Here is a 16,897-nt window from a genome sequence, read left to right on the forward strand (position 1 = left end):
AGTAACTCATTAATTCTCAACCCATTTACATTCTCTTTTAACTCTGTCAAACAATTGTGCATGAACAGATTAAACAGCCACGGTGACGCTACACATCCCTGTCTAACACCTTTCTTGATATTAAACCATTCAGTGTATGACCCATTTATCCTCACACAAGCACTAGAAACCCTATAAAGAGATTGCAATGCTCGTATGAGGACACTGCTCACACCATTCACGGACAATGCCGACCACAATTCATTTCTCATCACTCTATCATAGGCCTTTTCTAAATCTACGAACGCGCAATAGACTTTTTTGTTTTTGGCCAAACACTTTTCGGCTATGCACCGCAAAGAAAAGACCTGATCCGCACATCCCATTCCCTTTCTAAATCCCGCTTGTACATCCCATACTTTATCGTCTGTTCATTCACAACCCTCTCAATGAACACTTTTGCATACAATTTACCGACGACGCTGAGGAGGCTTATACCGCGGTAATACCTGCAGTCCCGCCGTGACCCTTTTCGCTTTTACAATGAGACGATTACGGCTTTGCACCAGTCTCCCGGTACTTGCCCATTTCGCCAGCAGAAATTGAAAAGGCGGTACAGCTGGCTAGCCACTATGCCATGTCCAGCCTTCAGCATTTCGACGGTAATCCTGTCATACCCTGCAGCCTTACCTAATTTCATACTTTTAAACGATTTCACTATTTCATCCATGCATATCTCACTTTCATCAACATTTATACTCGCTTCCATGGAAGGTGCCGTATGTTGTACCTGCACTTTCTCTCTTTCAAACAAACTTTCAAAATGCTCTATTCATCTCTTTAACACAAATTCTTCTCTTTTTATAATGCTCCCATCTTGACTCCTGATTGTACTCAGTTCCGAGGTAGAGGTTTTTCCTCTGGCTGTTTTGATGGATTTCCAGAAAACTTGATGTTTGACTGGAAATCTTTAGTGAGCCTTATATCAAAATCATCCTTTCGTTCTTCTTTCTTCCTAGACACAACTTCTTTCGCCGCTAATTTCAATATTTTATACTTCGTTCTTGCTTCCTTTATCTCGTCATCCGTTACCTTTTGAACTTTTTGGTTAGCTTTTGTTACTAACCAATCCAATCACGCTTTCTTCTTTTCTTGCACAGCCTTTTGTACATCTTTATCCATCCACACATTATAGTTCTTTCTTTCTTTCCTTCTTTTAGCTACCCCGCAAACCTCAATAGCAACATTCACGACCCCTTTCTTAAATGTATCCCACAAATCTTCAATCACACCTATCTCTTTTATGCCTTTAAAACCTCTTTTCAGTTTCTCTACATACTCGTCTTTCTTTTCCTTTTCTTGTAAGTTTTCCACTTTCACTCTGTCCAAAATACTCATAGGCTCAGCCCTTTTGTGTCGCCACCGCTTAAAGAGGCCACGCATTCGGGCTACGACCAGAAAGTGGTCTGTGTTGAGGCCTACACCGCGGTATGCCCGAGTCTCTAGCACTTTTTTCCTCAGTTTCTCATCTACTATTACAAAATCAATCATACTTCTAGACTCACCCTCATCTCTAGTACACAAATGAATATTTTTAACCGACTTCCAAAAAAGGAGGAGGTTCTCAATTCGACTGTATATTTTTTTTTAATGTATGTTACATCAGAACTTTTGACTGGGTGGAGCGATTTCGACAAATTTTCTTTTAATCGAAAGGTGGTGTGTGCCAATTGGTCCCATTTAAATTTATTTGAGATCTAACAACTGCTTTTCGAGCTATATCTAATAATGCGTTTTTACTTGACGCTTTTTTCGTCGACCTACGTTGTATTATACCGCATAACTTTCTACTGGATGTACCGATTTTGATAATTCTTTTTTTGTTGGAAAGGAGATATCCCAAGTTTAGTACCATGATAAGGAAACCAGGATCCGATGATGGGATCCTAGAGAAATCGAGGGAAACTCTTGAAAATCCGCAATAACTTTTTACCGGGTATACAGATTTTAATAATTTTTAATTTAATCGAAAGCTGATGTTTGTCATGTGGTCACATATAAATTTTATTGAGATCTGATAACTACTTTTTGAGTAATATTTGATAACGCGTAGTTACTTGACTATTTTTTCGTCGATCTACGTTGCATTACTCGTCGATGTAATTGAAGTCGGTTTTTTTTTTTAGTTTGCGAGCAAACACAATTATTGTAGTCAAACATTGTGTTGGCCACGCAAAGACTCTTTTCCAAGCATACTTCAAGCAGGCTTCTCCCATTGTCATTCACTCTCTCATCCCCAAACATACCCAGAACTACCATCACGCTCCATTCCAACCCATCCATTAAAGTCCCCTAACATCACGATCCGTTCATTTTCTCCGCACTTATTCAAGACATCTCTCATGCTATCCCAAAATTTCTCTCTCTCTTGTTGAGCTTTTGATGACTCACCTCCACGCAGCTCTGTCAGTGCATAGACCCCAAGGATATAAAAGCGAGTGAGTCCAACTTTTAGCCTGATCCAGAGGAGTCCTGGGCTCACACATTCATGCTCCATCTTACATTCAACCATTCGAGAGGAAAGAATCACACCAACTCCCTGAAAATTAATCTTGCCATATTGTGCAGGGTGTAATTGTTTATAATGAGGCCAATAAATAACTTTTCTTTCTTTATATCTTTATCATCAAACTGCAAATACTTTTTTAAAGGAGTTGTTACACGATAGTGTGGAGCCCCAGCTAAGGCAATATGCCCCTAACACAAATAGACTTAAAATATTGATTAACATTTCTCTGTACTTTCATTAGTTTCTAAGTAGAAAATGTTTTAATTAGATATTAATTATAACATGAACGAAATGGCGATGCATGAAAAGACTGCAACAACACAGAGTAACCTGAAATACCGAAAAGTACTTTCGGAAATCTAATTTGAAACGCGCATGCAGGCTGCACTCTGCTAATGTTGCTAGTCTTATATCGTTCACTTTATTAAAAAACTATTTGTATATAAAAATTACCGACATCGACATTTGTTAACAAACATCACAGCACTATAGTAGTCTATGGTTATCCATTCCGCCATTTTGTCTACAAAATAAGACTTATTTTTGGATGGATTAGTTAAAAATTATTTGGTATAATTTTGTCTAATTCTCGTTTTCCAACTATCCTGGAACTTTTTTCCTTCATATGGCAAACCTCTCGAAAAATTCGAGGTATTGCCCTTTTCATCGAATAGATTGTAATCATCTCTTTCTAACATTAATTATTCGAGAGGGAAAGCTGTTGGATTAGGTTCTTTAATTTTTATTCTTTTCGTAACCATTCGTGCCGTGAGCGTAAAAAGTTACCGATTTATCGGTGGAACTCGATTTTGGTGAATAAACACCGATAAAACGATTTTAGCAAGTAAATCTCCCGATTCCCATTTTAGCACATGAAACTTAAATTATACGAGTTATAAGTTTTGTACCTAAATTTAACTGTACATAAATAGTAATTCTCGGAGGCATTTCATATTGGCCTCTTATTAAACAAGCTAATCTAAACTGTCTTTCGTAGGTACTAAGGATTGAATATTATTGTCCTTGGAATATAGGGGCTTTCCATAGTTATCGATTGCGAGGAAAACACAAAATCAATAAACAATAGAATATTATTATTTTATTATATTGAAATTAAAAGTCGTATATTTTAATCTCTATATCACGTGACCTAAAACACGACCCACCATGATATGACGTCATACGAACAATAACAAACACAAAGTTCTGTCAGAGCTGTAAACAGCTAGGTACATCTATCAACTTTAACTTCAAGGAGTAATTCTTGTGCTCTTTCGTTAGTGCATTTCATTAGTACCTATTTATTTATTAAAATGCAAAAAGGTTTTGTAAAAGCAGATAGTACGAATCTGTTTTCGCAGAAAATAAAAAGGTTTAAAATGTAATTTAATTTTATGGCATGAAAGCGTGTTTATTTTGCTGAAATATATATTTTTTTGTGGTTTTTTTTTATTAAAGAATGAACATCTTGAAGTATTTTTTCGAACATAGTGGAATGCCCTATTTAAGAATATCTATATTTCTTCTTCTACTTATATTTCTGTAGATTTTAATTTTAAGTAATAAACATTGATTTATCTAATTTATTATATTTTCTTTGTTTATTTTATTGTTTTATCGTTATAATCAAGAAAACAATTATGCTTCTTCGTTGTAACACAACAGCGAAAAATGTAATAGATTTTTATTAATTTCTCGTTCTTTTTTGTTAGAATTTAGTAGTTTTTAACCTCCACAAGCATTAGATTCGAATGAAATCTGGTCACACTGTTGGTTGTCAAATTTCTTTACGTTTGTAGTTGCGTGATTTTCATTCATTGATTGAATGTTAAAATGTGTTTTTCCCGTACTAACTGTTTATTGTAGTTATTTAAAATTAAAAAGAATTAATAAACAATCTTTTTAAGTTTTATTAACTTAAATATCTGGGCACAACTAAATACGAATTGAAATTCGTAATCGGGTGTTATTATTGAAAACTTGTTCGGAGTTGTTATACCGCAGGTCAGCTAACAAACATCTACTTATTTTGTTGTTAATCATGGCATCTACGGCAGTAAAAGTAGCTGGTGCTGTTAAAGACATTTCCCCTATTTATTATAGAATTTTATCTAAATTTCCGCAGAATTTCACATTCTGCTTTGCTTATGGATCAGCTGTCAAACCTCAAATAGGCAATCAAAAGAAGCATAATATGATCGATCTCATATATTGTGTTGACAATTCCTATCGATGGCATGGTGCAAATATTGAAATGAATCCATCTCACTATTCTGCACTTCGTTTTCTTGGCAAAGGTTTTATTGCGAGATTCCAAGAGAACTGGGGTGCTAAAGTTTACTTTAATACTTTGGTAAACATCAAAGAAGAAAATGTCACTATCAAGTATGGCGTTGTTTCACAGAAAGATCTTATTACTGATCTCCTGGATTGGAATCACTTGTATCTGGCTGGCCGCCTTCACAAACCTGTTGAAATCATCAAGCAAACTAACAGTTCCCACCTTCAAAATGCACTGCAGTCGAATTTACGTTCAGCCGTTCATACAGCTCTATTAATGTTGCCAGAATCTTTTTCTGAATATGACTTCTATTTTGCAATATCCAACTTAAGCTACGCTGGAGACTTTAGAATGACTTTTGGTGAAAATAAAAACAAAGTTCGAAACATAGTACAGCCGCAGTTACTGAACTTTCGAGAGCTGTATAGACCAATCTTGCAGCAATTCCATGCGTATGTAGACTTTCCAACAGGAGATGGTCAATGTCGCCAAGACATAAATCCAGAAACTAAACTCCATCATCTAATGCAGCTGCCAATGGTTCCACAACAAAGGATAGTGAAGTTTTGGAATCATGGTGGACTTCAACAAGACATGGAGGATGTTCTCCGAGCTGTAGCTTATGACATAGATTGTGCTATTATATTAAGGCAAATTTTAAAAGATCTAGTATGGCAGTCAAGTGTTAGACAATCATTAAAGGGGATCCCTACAGCTGGAATTCTTAAGTCAATACGTTATAGTGCAAAGAAAATTGCAAAAATGTTTTAATAAAAAATTGTAAATATAGATTAAGTTGCAAAATAGTGGAAATAATAAAGTGTTTCAATTATTTAAGTTACATTACGTTTTTTTTATTCCTAACTTAAAATCCATTTTTGCTTTTAGGTCCCAATATGTTATCAGATGAATCAAGCAGTGATTCAGAAACAGGCAGATTCAAATGTCAATCCAAAAGTAAAAATCAAAAAACAAATGAAAATGAAATCAAAAAAGACAGTTTATATGGTAGGTCTTCAGGAAGATTTAGGAGAACAGAGAGAGATGAAAGGTTTTACAGAGATATGGAAAGAAAGAGAGACGATAGAGAAAGATTTGAAAGGCGCTCTAGAGAAAGACATAGATATTCTAGGTATTCTCCAGTGAGGAGAAGGCATTCTGGCGATAGGAGTAGAAATAGACGAACTCCAGATAGGCACAGAGAAAGACACACAATTGACTCTAGAGACAAGTCAAAACAAAGAGATATTCGAAGTAATAGTAGAGACAAAAGTAGGCGTTCAAGATCTAGGTCTTATAAATCTCCAGCTAAAGTAAGAAATATCAAAGATGAAATTAAATTTATAATAACTGGAAAAGAAAAAAACTCTGATAAAGTTGATGTGAAATCGAAAACTGAAAAATCAGTATCTCCTGAAATAGTAAAAAAGTCAGCAGTTCATAAACCTGCAATTTCAGAAACTAAAAAGAAAATAAGTGATAGCCCTATCTTGATTGAAGAAAATGAAGGCAGTGATGCATCAGATGTAGTACAACCTGGTTCTTATTACAATATGATACCTGCGATTGTAAAAGAAAAATCTGAAGAGTCTAGTGAAATTGATTCATCTGATGATGAGAAACTTCGAGCAAAGTTATTAAATTTAGAAAAGGAGTTGCAGAAAACAAAAAAGAAAAAACATAAGAAGAAACATAAACGAAAAAGTTCAAAGGCTGATAAAGAGAAGCAGGAGTCTTCTACATCGGTGGAAGTAAGCAGTACCACAGACATACAGGAAGTTAAAACTGATGAATCTAATAAAATACCTGAAGCTGAGGTAACCTCTACTCAAAAAATGAATACAAAGGAGAGTAGTGAAGAAGGCGAAATATTAAGTGATGACAATTCTCAGTCAGATTTCGAAATTGATCCTACTGATCTACGACATAAATTAAAACGATCAAAAATTGAAAAAAAAGATAATAAACAGAATCTAGACGTATGCGGACCAGCACTACCTCCACACTTAGAAAAGCGTTTTCGAAAGAGCTTGTCGCCAGCCCCTGAAGGACCTTCTCTACCTCCTCAGCTACAAAACAAATCTCGAAATATAGGTTAGAAATTTGTTATTATATTCCTGTTATTAATAATAAAGTTACTTAAATATAACAAAAATTATACCAATAGTTGCTATTTGTTTACAGGACCGTCTATACCAGAAAATATGCGTAAAGTTTTAGCAGAAAGTAGTGAAGCTGACCGAGAAGTTCTAAAATACGAAAGTTCAGATGACGACGGTATTGGACCACTGCCCGTTGGTGCCAAGGATAAATTGTCGGAAGCTCATCAACGTCTCGAAGAGAGAGCTATGGAAATGAAAATAAAAACCCTAGATGGGCATTCACTACAGAACTCAAATATTAAATCACGAGAGCAATGGATGTTAGAGCTACCAGAAGGCAAAGCTAAATATTTGGGCTTAGAAGCTCGTTCTTTTAGAGCAAAAGCAGGTCCTGATATGTCAGACAGGTAACTACATTATTTAAACAAGAATTAACTACTTTCTATTTAGTAGTATACAACTTTTAAGTTACTAAATAAACTTATGTGCCAAAATGATTAACAAGAGTACAAGAGAAAATAAACATAAATTGCTCAAAATACACAGAATACAAATTTCAATACACCTTTTAATAACGCCCATGTTAATTTAATGTATACGACATATTCGTATTTCGTCTCGCAACAGCTAGTGATCTGCCATTGCACCATCACACTTGTTTATGACATGTTTCAAAAATGAGTATATTATTGCTTCAGCCTGTAATATCCCACTGCTGGACATAGGTCTCTTTCCCCACATAGAAGGATCAGAGCTTAATCCACCACGCTGCTCCAATGCAGCTTGGCGGATATATTCCCTACTATGAGTAACAACCGCTATCAGGTGTACATTGATAACAACTGAGACCGATGGCTTAACGTGCTCTCCGAGTCACAGTGGGGAGACCCACAGACTGCACAAACACCCAAACCACTTGTATGGCCATTGTAAAAATTTTTTGTCATGTGAGGGGATCGAACCCGCAACCGCTAGCGCAACAGCCACAAACCAGTGCTGTGATCATTGCTCCAATGCATCAGTATACTATAGTGATTCTTAAATATTTTGAGTATTAATGTAGATTTTTATGTTAAGGTCAAGTTGGACTGATACTCCCGAAGACAAAGCTCGAAAAGCTTTAGGAATAGCGAAAGAAGAAGACTCCAACACAACTTTACAAAAAGAAGCAAGGATCAGACAAATTGAAAGCCGAGATGAGGAACAGGAAAAGCTTGTTAAGTGAGTTAATATTTTAAGCTATTTAACTTTATGGAATACTACAGTTAAATAACACTACTCTCAAGTTGTGGTGTGTTGCTGTGGTGAGTAAGGTGGTCAAAGCTCCTAGGGAGGATCAGGGGTACAGTCGGCAACACTCTGGCAATGCTCCTCGTGTTGCTATTATGCATAAACTAAAGTAACATCATACCATCAGAGGGACTGTATGCTTATTTACCACCTTTGTAATAAAAAAAATGAACCAAAACTATAGTCAAGACAATATGTAATAAGACAGGTTAGTTCAACCTTACCATGTTTTTACACCACGGAAGATTTTTTTTATGTTTTATGCACTTTCATTGAAAAATACTTTCTTGTTACAGAAAACACAAAAAGAAACATAAAAGAGAGGAGAGTTTACTAGAGATGCACCAAAAGAAATTAAAAAAGAAAAAAAAGGTAAAGATATTGTTTATTCATAGGCTTAATTTATAAATTATTAGCTGACTAGCTGATTACTAGCTGAACTTTGTATTGCCTTATTTTTTTTTTTCTTAAATATAATAATTACATATATCGAAATAAATAATAGCCTATCTTCCAAGTTGGATCAAATTGCACACGGTGTGCAAATTTGATTAAAATAGGTTAAGTAGTTTAGGAGTCCATCGGGGACAAACAACGTGACGCGTCATTTATATATATTAAGATTAAGATAATTATAATTTTGTATGTATTATATATTTCAATAAAAATAAAATTTTTGTTTTTCATTTTAACTTGTAAATGGTAATTTCAATAAAATGTTTGAGACTTTAATTTACTTTAAAATTTAAATACACAGCTTGGTCTGCTTTTATAATGAATATTATTTAAACAATTATAAAAAAAATTGTGGTCACTACTGTAACTGCGAAATATAAATAAATTTAAAAAAAAACACTACGCTATCTCAACGACGCTTTTACGATATAAAGCCTGTGTTGAAGATCTATAACAATATATACAAGTGACGATAAACGACAGTATAGCCTATACAAATTCTTGGCATGTGCGGGGATCGAACCTGCAACGGGTAGCGCATAAACCATTATAAATATAAATAAATAAATTACTACACAATACACATACACAGTTGTCTGTTCCTAAAGTAAGCAACTTAATGCTTGTGTTATAGGTAACAGCCGACTGGTAATACTTAATTATTATTTTTTTTTTTTGATAAACATACTTATAAATAATACATATATAAATATATAAATGAATATATATATTACACCCAGACTAGGGGTGGGAATCGAACCCACAACCCCTGGTGCAGAAAGCACTACAAACTGCGCCAACAGACTACCCATTGCTATGATAGCTTCTCTAACACATCTGCTTATAAAACCACATATTTTAGGTTTTTCTTTTAGTAATTTATTATTATAATACACTTTCTTTTTTATAGAAGGAAGAAAAAGATGAAGAAAAAAAAGAACGCCGCCCCTTCAGCCGTGAAGTTGATTTGGCGGTTAATCGCTTTGACGAAGCACAGAAAAAGTCTATAATCAAAAAAGCACAAGGTTTAAATTCGAGATTTTCGAGTGGCGAGGCAAAATATTTGTAATATTTTTAAATACCACACAACTTGTATGTTACTAGTTCTTATATAATATATGCGTTCAATGTTCATTAAATTAAAGGCTGAGAATAAAGTATGTGCCGTGATTAATATAACGTAAATGATATAACATAATTATCTTACTCATTTATTCGCCATCCTGCTTCTGCGCATGACAAAGAATACCGAAAATATTAACAATATAGAAACTATATAACACTTGAAGCGTCGGCGAAAAATAGAATCTTTAAAGATCCTTTTTTTACAAATTTGTTGTAGTAACTAAACGTTACTATTTTAAACTGTTTTAAATAATCTTTAGTAACCGCATAAAATTGCCGAATTATTAATTAGTTCGATGCTTACGTCAGAATGTCAAATGGAAAAAATTAATTAACAATCGTATTTTATCAAGGCATTACTTAAAAAAAATTATATACATAAAATTATAAGAAAATAATATCTATATACATGTCTGTATTTTACTTGTCGATAAATAAAATTGAAGTTGCAATTGTCTTTAATAAAAAAGCAAAATCTTAACAATTTGCCTTTAACTTTAATTGTATGTATGAACTTGTAAATAAATTCGTATTTTTAGTTTCAGTTGTATTTTATTTTAGCTACATAACGATGAGTGTTAAAAACATCTTTTTAAACTGAAATAAAATTATATATTAGTAACTGACCCCGCAAACGCTATTTTGCCATATATTTTATTAACCTTCTCAATCCCCCCCCCCCCCCCCTTATAACTTAGGGGAATGAAAAATAGATGTTGGCCAATTCTCAGGCCTACCCGACAAGGATACAAAATTTCATAATATTTTATTAACACTCTTAACCAATAACTTAGGGGTATGAAAAATAGATGTTGTTCGATTCTCATACCTACCCGATATGCACACAAAATTTCATGAGAATCGGTCAAGCCGTTTCGGAGGAGTTTAACTACAAACACCGCGACACGAGAATTTTATATATTAGATGATATTTTGAAACTAATTTAAAAGAAAGTTTAATGATAGATTTAAAAAAAAAAACTAAATTATAAGTTATAGTAATATATTCTTCATTCTTATGTTTTAATAATATTAAAGAATAAAGTTCTACGAACTATGTTTCTTTATCGTTTGAATTTAGAGCATTGATGACACCTTTGACTGAAGAACATGTTTTAACCTTTGAGTTCTCACAACAAAGCGGTTCCGCTGCCGTCATATTGGCGTAATACCATCGTCTATCGCAAACTTTATAAAATGCTGAAAGCTGAAAATAAATAAGTGTAATACGTTTATCTTAGGAAGCTTAACAGAATAATCTAGAAATTTAGTGATCGTATTATGAAAAAAAAATCTAATAGACTACTAGTACCTTTAACTCATTGGCATTTTGAAGCCTGGCACATAAAATCTCTGGTCCCTTAGCTTTAGCAGCCGTAGCCAGAGCGAGACAAAGGCTCTTGCAAGTTGAATCGCCTTCGTCGTTACAATTTACGACTAGGGCTGGGGTCTGGGCTAAAAGAGGTTCACTGTTCTCATCAGGAGTAGATGTTGAGAATCCTCCGCAGGAACAATTTCCAGTCGGAATAACGCCAAAGGGTGATGAACTAAAATAATAATATCAACATTCGTAATAGTAGTCAGTATATGCACGCAATCAGTGTATGCATAGGTACACATAAAAGTGTTAGTAAGATAGTAATTTTTATTGAAAGTGGGTAATAAAATCTATGATAATTAGTTATACTGTGTATACGATAGACACACAAAATGTTGTACCTAAAATAAAATAGGTTTTGTTATAAATTTTAAATACCTTTTAATGACTGATTCTTGTCCAAAAACTGCGAACAGTAGCATTATGTAAATGTAAAACATTTCTTGATACAGAGCCATATCGACTGCTCTACAAAATCAAACTGACGAATGAAACTTATGCCTTTACTTAAATACCAAAAGTTTGCTTGAACTTCTAGGATGTCCTTAATTAATATTTATTAAGGACAAGTCTTTAAATGTTTTCAATTTAAGATCTTTATGTACAAAGGTTTTGATTAGCAGTTTCTAGCCACTGTCGAGTTTCTATCCAACGAGAAACAAGAGTAGATCCTGGGCTGGGTCACCATCACATCATCACTTCAGCTTGTCACAGTCCACAGCTGGACATAGGCCTCCACAAGTTCGCGCCAAAAATGGCGTGAACTCGTGTGTGTTGCCCATAGCTGGGCAGGCGGTTTGTTGACCACAGAGCTGGCTTTGTCGCAACGAAGACACTGCTGCCCGTCTTCGGCCTGTGTATTATGCTTCGAAGCCAGCAGTTGGATGGTTATACCGCCATCAGTCGGCTTTAACAGTTCTAAGGTGATAAAGGAACTGTGTTATCTCTAAGTCGCCTCTTACGATACCCACGGAAAGAGAGGGGGTGGCTATATTCTTTACTTCCGTAACCACACAGCAATAGGCTGGGTATGATAACGTAATTTTTGTTCACGTTAATTATACTAATATAATACATCTGATACATTAATAATTCTGCAAAATTTGTCCGACGTGAGTTATTTTAAGGACACAAAGTAAAAAGATTTAATTCTCTTTTATACAGTGTATTTTAAAGTAATTAAATCATGGTTATCGTATCGAGTTATGAACTGAAATGTTTTGATACGAATACGACTGCACTGTTTTGAATGTACGTCTTACACAATACGCAGTTAAACAACTCGCTAATCGTTAACGGAAAAGAGACAATTGATACATCAGTATAATAATATATACATAGTCTTGCCCTAAATATTGTTATAAAGAAAAAAACATTTTTTTTTCTATTTCACGTAACATTTATTACTATTTATTTGTATTGTAATACAGTGTGTGAGTTTAATATATCAACATTTGACGGTCAACATGATTGACAGCCGGTAATTTTTTTGTTCAATTTCAAATCAACGCACGTATAAATACTTCTTTTTGTAATTTTGTAGTGGTAATTATTATAAATAAATAAAGAAATTGTTATACTTATTTAATGTGAATTATTCGCATGGGTATAGCTAGTATAACTAGCTGACCCGGTAAACTTCGTCTTGCCGCTAATGCTATTAAAAAATAGGGTTGGCTAATCTAAAATAACAATGCCAAATCATAATAAAATAAAAATAACTTGTCAAAAAAAAAATAGGAATGCGTCAACCTTTTAAGGGGTATGAAAAATAGATGTAAGCCAATTCTCAGACCTACCCTATATGTACACAAAATTTCATAAAAATTGGTCCAGCCGTTTCGGCGCAGTTTGGTAACAAACACCGCGACACGAGAATTTTTATACTAGATTTAATAAATATTAATCTATATAATAAAAATGAATGGTACAAAACGCATAACTCGAGAATGGCTCGACCAACTCCGCTAATTTATTTTTTGTATGTTCCTTAATAGCCACGGAAGGTTTTTATACTAAAAAAAAATAAAAAAAATACTATCAAATTTAACAAAACGAAGTCTGTCCGGGCAGCAATAAATAAATTCATTATTTAAAACTAACTTGTGACTAATTTGTTGATAAGCAATAGTATACTTAACATAACTTTTCAAATTTGTAATAATTTTTTTTCTTACTTAAAAGTCAGAAATAGGTATAAACAAAACAAATTTTTGAATTATCAATTCTTTATAAAGTAAAACAGTCACTAGTAAAAATATTATTCCAATATATAGTATTATCTTTGAGGTGCTGGACTTGGCTTTGGCATTTTTCCTAGAAGACTTTGAATTTCCTTTTTCTCATCATAACTCTTCCACATTTCATATAAATTGATTATTGACCTGACAATTTCTTGTATCTGAAAAGCAACATATCTTTTAAGTATTTTTGTAGGCACTTGAATCTTTATTATACAACAAACTAACTTGACAAACATTGTCTTGTCTTGTAAACTGTCAAACGAGTAGTTTAAATAATTATCACCCTTTCTAAAATTATCCAATTTCCCCAATAACTCATCCCCTAAGAACCTTCTACATATTTGTGTTTGCAGGCAAACGAAGAAAAACCGCCTTCAATTATATCGACAAGTAATAATAGGTAGACAAAAAGATTGTCAAGTAAATACGCATTATAAAGATTACTCCAAAAGTTGTAATCAGATCTGGATGAAATTTAAATGTGACCACATGATAAACACCGGCTTTTGATTAAATTAAAAATCATCAAAATTGGTACACCCAGTAAAAAGTTATGCAGTTTTTCGAGTTTCCCTCGAAGTTTCCTTATCATGGTACCAAACTAGGAATATCTCCTTTCCAACGAAACAAAAATTATCAAAATGGGTTCATAAACGACAAAGTTATCCCCGATCATACATAAAAAAAAATATATATATATACGGTCGAATTGAGTAACCTCCTCCTTTTTTGAAGTCGGTTAAAAATATTAGAACATTTATAAAATAGCCAACTTGATCCTGTCACATTCAAATTTAGAATTGAGCAACACACTTAATGAAACATTTAATTGAATAGCTATATAAAACTTACTTTGTCCATATCAACATTTAGTTCAGCGAACCAGGGTTTTAAATTTTCTTTTCCAAGCATAACACATGCTATATGAAGGGCCCCAATTGCAATCTAAAAACAATAACATTAAAGCACTAACTTAGTCTTATTTTTTGTCTTTAGCTATACTTCATTTAAGATTTACCATCAGCAAAGGTGGGTGACAAAAATATTGCAGATAAATTGATAACTTTATAAGCATAACTAATGCTTAAACAATTCATTAGTTATTCATAAAATATTTCGCAGATTCATTTCATGTAAAATGTCTTTTTTTAGTATATAAAGAATTTGTATTGCATTGTATTTAATGGTAGTATTTACCTGATATGGAGGGTATAGTAAGCTAACATCAGTCCGGAGAGAATCGTTAACAATTCTCCAAGCATAAGTCAGAAGTTGATCATCTTGTCCTATATCTTGAACAAAGAGTAACAGAGGTCTATATGGCTGATAAACTATAAGGCAACAATCTAAATTTTCTAGTAAATAGAATTCACATTCGAGTATATGATTCGTTCTGTATGGAAACTCTTGCTGTCCATACGCGTAACTAAATTTGTTTTTAATAACTGTTTGACATGTTGTTATCAGTCTTGAGTTTGAAATCACGCCAAACTCCTCTACCTTAGAAGCGAGAAATACACACGTTGGCGCTAAGAGTAATGGGTCTATACATTTTAATGAATTCCTCGCATAGAAACGTTTAAAATACACAGTGGCCGTGGCAATTACTTGTTGTCGTAATTTTAACTGCTCCCCTAAAACTTGTATAATGCTCGCGAAAAAGTTGAATATTTTTTGATATTCTTCCTCCGACAGCTTAGCTAAATCATGTTGGCGATCTCGAATTAGATCTTGTTTATCTAGTATCCATTGTTGATGATGAGAACTTTGCCAAAAATTACCAGCCATGTTGAGAATCTTTCAAAATCTTTATATTATAAAATAGTTATCTCATAATATTAATAATACAATAATAAACAATTAAATATTATTTGGAACGACGGCCAACTTATACAATTTTTTGATTTATAAGTTTTAGAAATATAACAACGATAATACCATTTGATTTCTTTCAAAACAAAATGTGTCAGAAGTGACAAATAGAAGTCACACATAAGTGTAACTGTCACAAATAAATAAGTCAACTAGACCAGAGAGGAAGTTCTCACTTCTTAGTACTCACCATAGAGCAACACGGAGGGGAGTAGCCATGCACAGGCGTTCCCTTTTGTCAAGGTATACGTCCAAGTGGTCCTACGCGTACAATAAAACTAGTTGCAGCCGCACTGCACTGTTCATTAGACTAAATCTAGTTGCACGATTGAATCAACGTCCTTAAAAAAATTACCGAATTGTTCTGTTTTTTTGCTGCAAAAAGAGATCTGCCACGTCAAATTAACTAAAAGATGGCGTTACCTTTCACATGTAAGTATTTTTAATCACATTATTATTGTATACTTCTTTTAAGCCTTTTTTAATCTTAAAAATTACAAATGCTATCGGTCGTGTTGTTTCGGATTTGTGTACCAACACAGGCCGCTCGCCCTCATACAATATGCGGATCGGTCGAGCGACTGATCCGAGTCTATTTCCGAGAAGTTGCTGTCGCCGAGCGATAGTGTTGTTACCGGTTTATTTGTAGATAGTTATCGATAAAAACGGCTAAATCAAAGGAGGCGAGAGACGTATTTGAGATTCTGATTTATTTATAATATAATATTGCGAGCTTAATTTTAATATACGTATAAGACATTAGTCGATTATTTGAAATTGGAATCGGAAAACTATACAATGTGTTGCTCTGAAAAAAACAAAGATTTTATTGTACAATTTTTCTTTATATATTATGATACAAAAATAAATTATAAAAACCCTTGACCTACCTGAAAAAACAAAGAAACGACATTTAAAGTTATTTACCAAGTCATATACATAAAATTAAAATTAAATATTTCTTTTATATGTGACTATTATGGAGTGTCAAAAATCTCTTTTTAAAACACTACTACATAGTACTACTGCTATAAAAAAAGATACTATACGAATATACAAACTCAAGGGAATACATGCCTTTATATACATAATTTTATAATAAAATTGCATTCAATTAAATATAATACAATACTAACGAGTATTAACACATTTTACTAGAATTACTTAGTGTTAACTTCGACCATTATGTTTTATATTAATTTTTGCAGATTTCTTAAAGATCCAAATTTAAGGCATACATGCAAAAAAACTGTAATAACCATAGATCAAGTAAAAAAGGTAGATAACGCACCTAGAACAGAAAACTGAAGCCACTTTTTTAAAGATGTGTGAGTGAGTGAAGTGTTGACACCTTTTAAAAAAAGTCCCTAAAATTTTTATTAAACAATTAATTTAATATAGGTAAAATGGGTATGTGAAAATAAAAACCTGTTTATAGTTTTAAATAAATTTACTAAAAATAAAACAAAAAATCGGTAGAATAATAAAAAAATATATTCGTAAGATAATCGTATGAATGGATACTTCCTATCCCCTCTGTTTATCTCTTTTCAGTTTGCAGTCGGTTTTTTTTTAACTATTTTTCTTAAACCTAGAATCCTT

At 33.2% G+C, this 16,897-nt stretch overlaps 4 protein-coding genes across 4 annotated transcripts; 2 read left to right on the forward strand and 2 right to left on the reverse strand.

The window, feature by feature from the left end:
- The first annotated feature begins 4,297 nt into the window (after window positions 1-4,297).
- Window positions 4,298-10,163, forward strand: LOC123663980 (peptidyl-prolyl cis-trans isomerase G). The gene is made up of 6 exons (XM_045598620.1): window positions 4,298-4,552; window positions 5,718-6,923; window positions 7,014-7,338; window positions 8,009-8,152; window positions 8,518-8,593; window positions 9,588-10,163. Exons 2-6 carry the CDS (start codon window positions 5,726-5,728, stop codon window positions 9,744-9,746), a joined length of 1,902 nt encoding a protein of 633 aa, XP_045454576.1. The 5' UTR covers window positions 4,298-4,552; window positions 5,718-5,725; the 3' UTR covers window positions 9,747-10,163.
- Window positions 4,578-5,670, forward strand: LOC123663990 (phosphatidate cytidylyltransferase, mitochondrial). Its single transcript, XM_045598628.1, has one exon. It carries the CDS (start codon window positions 4,590-4,592, stop codon window positions 5,598-5,600), a length of 1,011 nt encoding a protein of 336 aa, XP_045454584.1. The 5' UTR covers window positions 4,578-4,589; the 3' UTR covers window positions 5,601-5,670.
- A 628-nt stretch (window positions 10,164-10,791) lies between the features above and the next one.
- Window positions 10,792-11,657, reverse strand: LOC123664001. Its single transcript, XM_045598637.1, has 3 exons — window positions 11,559-11,657; window positions 11,115-11,349; window positions 10,792-11,009 (listed from the first exon to the last, which is right to left on the reverse strand). The coding sequence occupies exons 1-3, from the start codon at window positions 11,636-11,638 to the stop codon at window positions 10,857-10,859; spliced, it is 468 nt and encodes a 155-aa protein (XP_045454593.1). The 5' UTR covers window positions 11,639-11,657; the 3' UTR covers window positions 10,792-10,856.
- A 1,733-nt stretch (window positions 11,658-13,390) lies between these two features.
- Window positions 13,391-15,226, reverse strand: LOC123660286 (cyclin-C). Its single transcript, XM_045595385.1, has 3 exons — window positions 14,621-15,226; window positions 14,276-14,368; window positions 13,391-13,581 (listed from the first exon to the last, which is right to left on the reverse strand). The coding sequence occupies exons 1-3, from the start codon at window positions 15,209-15,211 to the stop codon at window positions 13,459-13,461; spliced, it is 807 nt and encodes a 268-aa protein (XP_045451341.1). The 5' UTR covers window positions 15,212-15,226; the 3' UTR covers window positions 13,391-13,458.
- Window positions 15,227-16,897: the final 1,671 nt, after the last annotated feature.

This window comes from Melitaea cinxia, chromosome 2, assembly GCF_905220565.1.
Source record: "Melitaea cinxia chromosome 2, ilMelCinx1.1, whole genome shotgun sequence".
NCBI classification, from domain to species: Eukaryota; Metazoa; Arthropoda; class Insecta; order Lepidoptera; family Nymphalidae; genus Melitaea; species Melitaea cinxia.

Excerpts from the sequence above, each read along its gene's own strand:
- LOC123663990 (XM_045598628.1), top strand. The coding sequence starts at position 4,590 with ATGGCATCTACGGCAGTAAAAGTAGCTGGTGCTGTTAAAGACATTTCC.
- LOC123663980 (XM_045598620.1), top strand. The coding sequence starts at position 5,726 with ATGTTATCAGATGAATCAAGCAGTGATTCAGAAACAGGCAGATTCAAA. Across the intron at positions 7,339-8,008 it reads GGTCCTGATATGTCAGACAG|GTCAAGTTGGACTGATACTC; the intron begins GTAACTACATTA and ends TTTTATGTTAAG. Across the intron at positions 8,594-9,587 it reads AATTAAAAAAGAAAAAAAAG|AAGGAAGAAAAAGATGAAGA; the intron begins GTAAAGATATTG and ends TCTTTTTTATAG.
- LOC123664001 (XM_045598637.1), bottom strand. The coding sequence starts at position 11,638 with ATGGCTCTGTATCAAGAAATGTTTTACATTTACATAATGCTACTGTTC. Across the intron at positions 11,350-11,558 it reads CAAGAATCAGTCATTAAAAG|TTCATCACCCTTTGGCGTTA; the intron begins GTATTTAAAATT and ends TTATTATTTTAG. Across the intron at positions 11,010-11,114 it reads AAAATGCCAATGAGTTAAAG|CTTTCAGCATTTTATAAAGT; the intron begins GTACTAGTAGTC and ends ATTTATTTTCAG.
- LOC123660286 (XM_045595385.1), bottom strand. The coding sequence starts at position 15,211 with ATGGCTGGTAATTTTTGGCAAAGTTCTCATCATCAACAATGGATACTA. Across the intron at positions 14,369-14,620 it reads TACTATACCCTCCATATCAG|ATTGCAATTGGGGCCCTTCA; the intron begins GTAAATACTACC and ends TATTGTTTTTAG. Across the intron at positions 13,582-14,275 it reads TAAATGTTGATATGGACAAA|ATACAAGAAATTGTCAGGTC; the intron begins GTAAGTTTTATA and ends GTTGCTTTTCAG.